This window comes from Penaeus vannamei, chromosome 12 (assembly GCF_042767895.1).
Source record: "Penaeus vannamei isolate JL-2024 chromosome 12, ASM4276789v1, whole genome shotgun sequence".
NCBI classification, from domain to species: Eukaryota; Metazoa; Arthropoda; class Malacostraca; order Decapoda; family Penaeidae; genus Penaeus; species Penaeus vannamei.
The window spans coordinates 15,676,799-15,686,049 of record NC_091560.1 but is presented as its reverse complement, the minus strand read 5'-3'; the positions used below and the strand labels follow the sequence as shown (position 1 = coordinate 15,686,049).

Below are 9,251 nucleotides of genomic sequence, written 5' to 3'. Positions count from 1 at the left end.
CAGTGCTGAATTGATTTGTTCCTATGTACTCTTCCGTCGTTGTAGAAATTCATTTCAGTGCTTAATTTATTTCTTCCTCTGTATTATTTATTGTTGAAGAATGTAAAACCATCAGATTTTATGTAATCTTTGCAGTTATCATTAAATATTTTTCATTTCAGAATGAAGCAAGAAAATATCATACTTGCTAATGAAGGAGATCACAGAAATGTCCTGATGATCATGCCTCCCATGTGTTTTACCCAAGAGAATGCAGTTCTTTTAATTGAGAAACTGGATAAAGTGTTTACAGAGTCATACAGTCAGAGACCTGCCAGAGACCTTGTGATAAGTGTATCATCTCTGAACCAGTAAGTCAAGTCTGACTTCAAGTAAGCATTAACTCAAATATGAAATGTGAGCAGAGATCATTATTATTAATTTATCTATTCATTTATTAATAAATTTATTTATTTATTTTTTTTTTTTTTTAGAGGTCTCATATAATAGCTTTGGGAATCACAAAACCATGACACAAAAGATTAGATTTAACTTTGTTTAACTTACCATATGTCATAATACATACATACATACAAATCACACATACATGCCCATGCTCACATATGCTGCTCACACCCACACCCATATATATTTATATACATTTTTTATTTGTTAATCATATGATCTTTTTTGTGACAGGAACGTGCAAGCCATCCCAAGTGTGAGTGATGGGCGCCTGGGCATCATCCAGCCACAAGAAGAGGATGATGAATTAATAGCTGCCTCAAGAGATACCATGGACCTTGAATATGCTCAGCATTGCTATCATGACCTTGACTGAATTCAATTTTCTCCTGGATTTGAATTTCTTTTTTGTCCAGACTTTTATGTAGGGATATTCAATATATACTTTTTTTTCAAGAAAATAGATTCACTGCCCATCTTTATCCATTTTTTTTGTTGTCTTTTTTATTTTAATCTTTATTTAGTACATACCAAAAAAATCTCATGATAAATAAATTTGTTGTACATGGAAAAGTCTTGAATGAAAGCATTGTAAGTTGCTATTTGTAATACTGATCATAAGTGCCTATGTAAGGGATTATAAATGAAAATGGTTATTAAATGATGGTTACTAGATCGTTTTATACAAAAAAAATCTATACAATTATTATAATATATTTACAAAACTCAGAGCTTCAGTGTTTTATTAAACTTTGTAGGTACATATTTGTAGATGGCACACTGATCAATGGCTCAACTTTACTGAATATTTCTGTAACAAGTTTCTTTATCCTCTTTTCCAACAAATTATTTTTTGGTGCAAAAATAAACTATTTGAGATATATTGACCATGAAAGGAAATGTATGGCAAAAATATCCCTTATATAACTTAATTGAAAATTTTTCTTCATGTTTTTCTGTCATCTTTCAGTCTAAATGGCATTTCTGTTATACAAATTTTGTTTTAGTAAATATAAGATAGTCTCTTTCTAATGCTACCTCCACTACCATGAGAATATTGCAGAAGAGTGGCGGGGACTTTCTTACTGCATGGCAGTTGTGTTTTCTCTGTATGTACAAAGTGTTCTTGTCTTTTGGTTTGTCTGATTGTACATGTTAATGGCAGGTTTGAAATAATGATTCTCATGTGTGACTGGGATGTTTGCTGAACTGTGATCAAAAACTGGCTTAAGTGCTGGTGACCTTTGATATATTTTTTTACTTTGTTTTTAATGCTGTTGGTCCCATCATTACCAATGTATATATGTTTTGCAGCAGTTTAATCTGTTCCGTCTTGATATGTCAGTGGTCACAAGTAATGAGGAGGAGCTATTTATATCATAAATTGTATTTATTTATTAGTTTGTTTGTGAAGGAAAGCTTATAAAAGTGTAGGATATTTATAATATTGAATGGAAGCATGAGAAGGGTTAGTGCCAAATAAAAAGGAAAAGCGTAATAGAAAACTGAATTAATTTTATGCTGTGGGTATACTATGACATAACTGTTACATATTACATGGTGCTGTGCAGTACTTTGATGTTTTATTCAGTCAACGTCAACAAATTGATCTCAGTTCTTTCATGAATAGGTAATTAAGATTTATTTTCAGCATTTAATCTAAGATAATACACAGTACTGACCCAAAATCATCTCTGAAGGTTGATATTGTTCTATTCTGTTAGCATTTACCCATAGCAATGTATTATCTTCAAATATCGTGATGTCTTTTATTGTTTTTCCTTTTGAATGATCTTCATTGTCCAGTCTTAATTTGTTAATTATACATTATGCATTGGATTTCACTCTCATTCATTGTCTTGTACAAGTTAGTAAATTGCAAATGATTACAATTTCTGGAGCACCAGATAGTGTTTGCTGTTTTTTTTTTTCTTTTTTCTTTTTCTTTCTTTCTTTTCTTTTCTTTTCTTTCCATTAGTGGCAAAATATATTGTGTTTGTAAAGGAGAATCAATACATGTGTTTCTGCATGAACATCAATGACTGTCTTTAATTTTTTTTTTTACTTTTTGTAGTAGTGTGTTCATGATATTGACATGAACCAATGTGTGAATCCTTTAACTGCATGCTTTAATGAGAAGAAAGTGAATGGATGTTGATAACAGATAACTGGTTTACTGAAGATGAGAGTTTTATGGTCAACACAAAATCTGACAAGAAATTTGATTGAAATTGAAAGAGGATTGAACTTTGTGGTAAAGCATTATTTCTTGTGACTATTGACATATGCTACTTCTACTAAAACTATTCATATGCAAGCCTATTTATTACTTCACTTTCAGTGTACTGAAAATGTTTTAGAAGTCTTCATACAAGTCAAGTTTGTATTTAATTTTAAAAAGTTGACCTTAATGACAAAAACAATAATTACAACTATAAAATTTTCACTGTACTTTAAGGGAAATGCATAATATGAAGCTGACCTCACATGACAATGAAAATTACATGCAGATTTTGTTTATAGACATGTAAATTTTGAAACAAAATTTTATTTTATATACCTTAGATGTGTGAATAGGTAGTAGGAGTTCATGAGCTAACTAAAAAAAATCAAGGGGCTCCAGCATAAAGTCTGTCATTTCTTATGTGAAAGGCTGCTAATGATTAGACTTTCAGTCATTTATGTAATAAGATACTTGGTACCATGGGCCATTCAACTGCAGGATGAAATTGAATATATTGTTAGTAAATGAAACAGCCTTGTTGACTATACACATCTGAAAAACTCTGAATCTATGGAAACCTTATTTCAAATGAAAGGGGTTTTTAGTGGTAATTTAAAAAGAAAGAGGACTCTAATAGTGATGTTAGTCTTCGATAACAGTACTTAAAACATCATCAACTTGAACGATTACTTGTTATGGAAAATTAAAAGATAAAACACTCAAAACAGAATCTATCAGTAGCTTTACATTTTATCAAGACTAGTATTTTTTTACATTTCATATACATGAAAAAATTATGTAATCTAAACATTCAGATTATAAAGAGTACGAAGATTTAACCAAATATTCTGGCTGTTTAATGGTGAAAGTTCATCAGAATAATTTAAGAAATGCATAAGCACCATTAATTGCAAATATTATTAGTCAGTCGGTGAAATGAAGATTACTTGATAGCTTGATGAAGGGCAATTTAAACATTATCTCTTGTGAACATTAGGAAATGATTATTAAACAGATGTAAGCTCCTGTCAACTAAATTTGAACTAAACCAACATAATGTGGTTAAGAAATAAAAAAAATAAAAAATGTTATACTGTTTAATGTGTTTATAATAGGTGAAATGATGAAAATGCTGTCAATAAATGTGATATTTATATTATGCTAATATGCTTATTAAATTCCTGAATGTCTACGTTTAACTTAACCTTCTATTTTCTCTCTCTCTCTCTCTCTCTCTCTCTCTCTCTCTCTCTCTCTCTCTCTCTCTCTCTCTCTCTCTCTCTCTCTCTCTCTCTTTCTCTCTCTCTCTCTCTCTCTCTCTCTCTCTCTCTCTCTCTCTCTCTCTCTCTCTCTCTCTCTCTCTCTCTCTCTCTCTCTCTCTCTCTCAATAATAAAGCTGTTCAGTCAGTGTATGACAGTGGCAACCAGCCGGATAGCACATGGTCCAAGTGCATTTAAAAAGTAAGTCAAAGTGAATAATCATAATTAGAGTTTTATTTGTACCTCATTTTGACCACTGATCAGTTTTTGTTCACATTTAGAGATGAAGTGCTTTTACATCTTTGCTTCTTTCCTGCTGTTTCTGTAGGCAAGGCCACATCCAGTTGTGTGGGTATGCCCAATGGACATGATGGATAGGACTAGAAAAACATATCATTAGCCTATGGCCATAGTTGTACATCTGGAGGGAGATTGATTCTGCAGGTCATCAGGAAGAGGTTTGTTTATGTGTTGAAGGATTTCCACTGGTACGCAAGGGTGGAGTGTACCATCCATAGGTCATGCATGAGAGAGGGCTGTCTCCAGGGAGGATATTATGCCATCGTCATCATCTGACAGTCCCTCATGGCAATCCACCTGGCAGTGCCCATCTCAAGCTCCTCACAACAGCTCTGATCAATCTGCCCCAGTCTTGACTTCCTAGGTCATCCCACATGCCTCCTCCACCCAGGGCTGTCTCATACGGAGATAAGCTGGTGGGCAGGATCATCCTGCTGAAAGCGAGCCAGGTGGCTGCATAGCCTGAGTTGGCGATCACGGAGTGTACAAGTAACAGGTTCTGTACGAGCCTCACAGTGCAACTGTTGGTTGGACATGTGGTCCCATCAACAGTACCCCATGATCCGGTGCTAGGACCTATTACAAAGGGCATTAAGACAAGACACAGGATAATGTCCAGGTTTTACCACCGTTTAGCAAAACTGGCATTGCAAGGGCTTTGAAAACATGTAACTTGGTCCTTCTGCACAGGTACTGGCATCTCCAAATACTTTTGTCGAGGGAGTTAATGACCACTACTGCCAGGCCAATCCGTCTGCTGACTTCCTGGTCTAACAGCCCTGAGTTATGAACTACACTACCAAGGTATGTAAAGCTCTCTGTGACTTCAATATCCTTGCCACAAGCACGTACTGACTGAGCAGGTTGTCCTAGCAAGTCCCCAAAGTCCTGGATCTTGGTCTTGGTCCAGGAGACCTCTAGACCCAGGAGCTTTGCTTCATTACTAAATGCATTCAGAGCCACCACTAGGGTTTCCAGAGACTCAGACTAGCAACATTATCAGCAAAGTCAAGGTCTGTAATCTTGGTATTACCCAGAGTTGCTCCACAATGGCTTTGAATAGTAGCTCAGCCCATAATCCAGTCCATGCAAGTGTTGAAAAGTGTTGGAGCAACGACACAGCCTTGCCTCACTCCTGAAATAACAGGAAAGAATCTCGGACACTGTGTCCAGACAGAGGAACTTATTGCTATCTGCCTATACTGGTGGTGCAGGGTGTGTTACGGAAAACTGAATTATTAAAAAAAAAAAAAAAAAAAAAAAAAAAAAAAATATATATATATATATATATATATATATATATATATATATATATATATATATATATATATATATATATATATATATATATATATATATCACAATTAACAATGTCACTTTTTACTTTTGTTGTATAGACTGGAAACTACCTAAAGAGATAATCTGGTGTTTGCTTAAAGATAACAGTCTACTTCTATCTTAATACAGCAAGACAAATATAGATCTCAAAAAATGGCAAGACTGCAAAAACGTCTCAACAGAAAACGTTTAATTGCAAGTGGGCAAGACCATCTCCCAGCGTCTCCTCTGATGATATGAGGCTGACCAAGAGGATCCTGATAGTTTTACAGTATGTAATTTATTGATGTGAAGGCTTGACCAGAAAGGCTGCTAGCAGGCAAAAGGAGTGTCTTAAAGTGGGGATACTCCCCTAATCCCTTGCTCGTTGTTGTCGTGGGGGGGAGGCTTAGGAGACGATGATTAAATATAGGGGATTACCCTGCTCTGGACTTCAGCCCTTGTCTTAACCAATTTTGTTTGGTATTGTCTCATCAACCTTTCCTTTTCCTTTTCTTCATCCCATTCTTCAGTCAGCTTCCTTGGGTGTCAGAACCGTGCTGAAAAGATGCAAGACTGGCTTTGTGTCAGTCATGAACATCCTCCGGGAGCCATGGGTATGGTATTCCCTTTGTTAATAGCCAAGCTAGCCCTTACCCCTTATGGGGACCTTGAGGGGTAGATCTTTTCATTCCCCACTTATATCATGCTCACCATGACCAAAAAATGAAGATTTTTTACTATTATAAGGGGCAATTAAGGCTTGCCTCTTCATCAATATCCGATTTACATGTATTTTTTTGGTTTCCCGACCCCTGCCTCTCCTTTGAGCACTGATACTAATATTCCCTTCTCGATGGTTACTGATAACTCTATCCATTCCAAATCATCCATCAAGGTCATTATTCACCCTTCAGAATACACCGCTTCCTCTTCCTTAACATTAACCACTCCATCTCCCACTGATTGTCCGGTCTAAAACAAGGACTGGTCAGACAGAAAATGACCTGCTCGCCTGCCTTATTGACTATGATGCAGTTGCAGTACAGTGCTACACGATTCCTCCCAGAGGCCAGCGTAAATCACTCCAATAATGATAAGATTAGCTCCCGTAGACATGACCTCCACCATGAAGTTTATATTGATATTGTGCCCAGTCCGACCATATTGACCCCTTCCTCATCATTCAGAAATGTTGGCGTTTTAGCCATCCAACCAAACAATGTCGCTCCATAGCCCTCTATGTACCCAACCTGGTCATGCCCGTTCAAATTGCTCTGCTCTGTCAGTACGTGTTCGAATTGTGGTGGCTCCCATATGTATTTTATAGGAATTGCCCTGTCTACAAGCTCGAATCTGAAGTTACAATTCTCATATTCAAACTAGGCCTCTCCCTACGTGAGGCCAAACAGGAAGCACGGCGACGGCTTTTTTTCTCTCTACCTATTCTAAAACTGTTCTTTGGTGTGCTCCCCACCCACCTTCTCAAGATGACAAAATCTCCCCTCAACACAAAGTCAGCCCTTCTACCCCGAACCATCCTACCCCTATTCCCCGTCTCCCCTAGTCAAATTCTTTTTCCACTCTAAACTCAGATACTCCTGTCTATCACTTCCCCGACGCCTACCCTCTTCCTCTTTTTACCTCTTTCTCTATGTGCACCATTCCCTCTTCGTTCCCCATCATCCATACCATTCCAACCTGGATACTCACGTGAATCCCTTCAGTCGTAACAGTCTTTCTCCGGATCGCTCCCCTTCTGACATTCTGATACTTCGCCACCTTCCCCAGTGTCCCTATCTCATTCCCCGGATTCTTCTACTACTTCTCTAACAGCCATCTCTACCCGTATTACCTGTTCATTGTTTGTGATTTTCTGTAAATAATGTTCCTCTTCCTTTATTTCTTGTTAACTATTAACCATTGCAGTTGGGATAATAATCCGTGTCTGGAATACGAGAGAACTGGGGTTGGTATATTGTGGACATGGCAGTGGTTCTTAACATGGGGAGAGTGCCCCCCTTGGAGGATGTCAGTCATTTCCATGAGGGGCGGGAGCCTTTGGGGAAAAATAAATTTTTCTTATTATATTTGTAGATTGTCAAGTAATGAGTTCATTATTAATGTGACTAATTCATATTCAATAAAGGGACTAAGAACATATTTATAATTACCTTTACAATCTGTAGGGTTTATTCTTAGATGCAATGAGGGCGTGGGGAAAGGACAGATTTTTATAGGGGGTGTGGTAGTAAAAAGGTTAAAAACCACTGTCGAAGAGTATCTGCCTGATAAATCTGTAGCGTGTAGACAGGGGGAACAACCAGTCCTGAATCTTACGGACAAGGTGGCTGATCGAGTGCACTAACTGCATGATAGCTAATGAGTAACGGGTGTCAGTAAAAATAGTGAGAAGAAAGGAAGTATATGCGTTTTAAGACGAAAGGGAGTGCGAACAGTTCTGCAGTAAGGACACTAGACTCAGGAGGGAGGATATTTGAATGCACGTGCAAGGTCTATATAAGTACTTATATAGACCTTGTGCACGTGCAGAGTGTGATGCAGTGGTAGCGTTCTCGTCGAGCGATCTCGCTGACACGCGATCAAATCCCGCGTTGCTAGTGGATGGTAACCCCGGCCATTCCTTGCACTTCTTCTTGTAGTGCCTTATCGTATGACATCGGCGACCATTTTATGCCAATTCCAGCTTTCCGTGCACTGAATAAGCCCAATCGCTGACCTCCCACTCCATTCTGCAATGCTTTGGAGAAATGTGAGCCTCTGTCTTCCTCTTGCCCTTTTTCCTGCTATCTTGCCCGTATGTGCTAGCTTTTCCATTCCGTCTTTTCTCATGCAATGTCCAAGGAACTGTAGCAGTTGTTTCTTAATTGTTTTCATCAGCTTCCTTTCAGTGTCTGCTTTCATTAAAACTTCTTCATTCGTTGTATGACTTTCGCAGGCTATTCTTAAAAATCTGCGCAAGAACCACATCTCGGATGCATTACTTCTCTTTTCCATTTCTTTAGACACATTCCACGTCTCACTTCCATATTTTAGGACCGGCAACACGTAACACTCCAATACCCTTAGTCTTGTTGCTACGGGGATCTTTGGATTGCATAAAATTTTCTTTATTTTAGAAAAGGTCTCTCTTCACATTGCAATTCTTCGTTTGATCTCCCTGTCGCACCAACCATCTGATGTGATCAAGCTTCCTAAATAACTAAACCAGTTCACTTGCTTAATTTTTGTGTTATGAACCCAGAGGTTAAATGATGGAATATTCTTCTCTTTGGTTTACTATCATGCACTCTGTCGTTTTTGTGTTGACACATAAACCTCTTTTTGCACTTTCTAAGACCACATTATCCACTAATCCTTGAAGTTTTTCCACCGATGTTGCTAACAGAACCGTATCATCTGCATAGCGGATGTTATTAATATTGCTCCCTCCTACAACCATCCCTGGCATATCTTCTATCTTAATACTCTCTCACTATAGAGGTTGAATAGGTCGGTTGACATCACGCATCCTTGTCTTACTCCTCTCTTTATTTCTACATATTCGCCCACCTGGCCGCCAATTTCTTATAGCAGCTGTTTGCTTCCAATACAGGTTCCTTGATTCTTAGATCTTTACCATCTATCTGGATATCCTCCAGCATTTCTAGGAGTTTTTCGTGTTAGACATTATCGAAAGCCTTGC

The 9,251-nt window shown here is 37.6% G+C and overlaps 2 protein-coding genes across 6 annotated transcripts in view; one reads left to right on the top strand and one right to left on the bottom strand.

Moving 5' to 3' along the window:
• The window catches only part of LOC113814898 (5-phosphohydroxy-L-lysine phospho-lyase), a 45,314-nt gene extending 41,481 nt beyond the window's left edge, over window positions 1-3,833 (top strand). For all 5 annotated transcript variants that reach the window (XM_070127995.1, XM_070127999.1, XM_070127997.1 and 2 more), the window contains 2 exons: window positions 162-350; window positions 679-3,833. In XM_070127995.1, coding sequence (XP_069984096.1) covers window positions 162-350; window positions 679-820 — 331 coding nt within the window. In that variant the 3' untranslated portion in view covers window positions 821-3,833. The remainder of the gene's footprint in view (window positions 1-161; window positions 351-678) is intronic.
• A 4,379-nt stretch (window positions 3,834-8,212) lies between these two features.
• Window positions 8,213-9,008, bottom strand: LOC138863484 (uncharacterized). Its single transcript, XM_070127635.1, has 2 exons — window positions 8,847-9,008; window positions 8,213-8,653 (listed from the first exon to the last, which is right to left on the bottom strand). Exons 1-2 carry the CDS (start codon window positions 9,006-9,008, stop codon window positions 8,213-8,215), a joined length of 603 nt encoding a protein of 200 aa, XP_069983736.1.
• Window positions 9,009-9,251: the final 243 nt, after the last annotated feature.

Bases quoted from the DNA above. Each gene is read 5' to 3' on its own strand.
- LOC138863484 (XM_070127635.1), bottom strand. From the start codon at position 9,008: ATGGTTGTAGGAGGGAGCAATATTAATAACATCCGCTATGCAGATGAT. The intron at 8,654-8,846 runs GTAAACCAAAGA...TGCAATCCAAAG, and splicing joins AAACGACAGAGTGCATGATA to ATCCCCGTAGCAACAAGACT.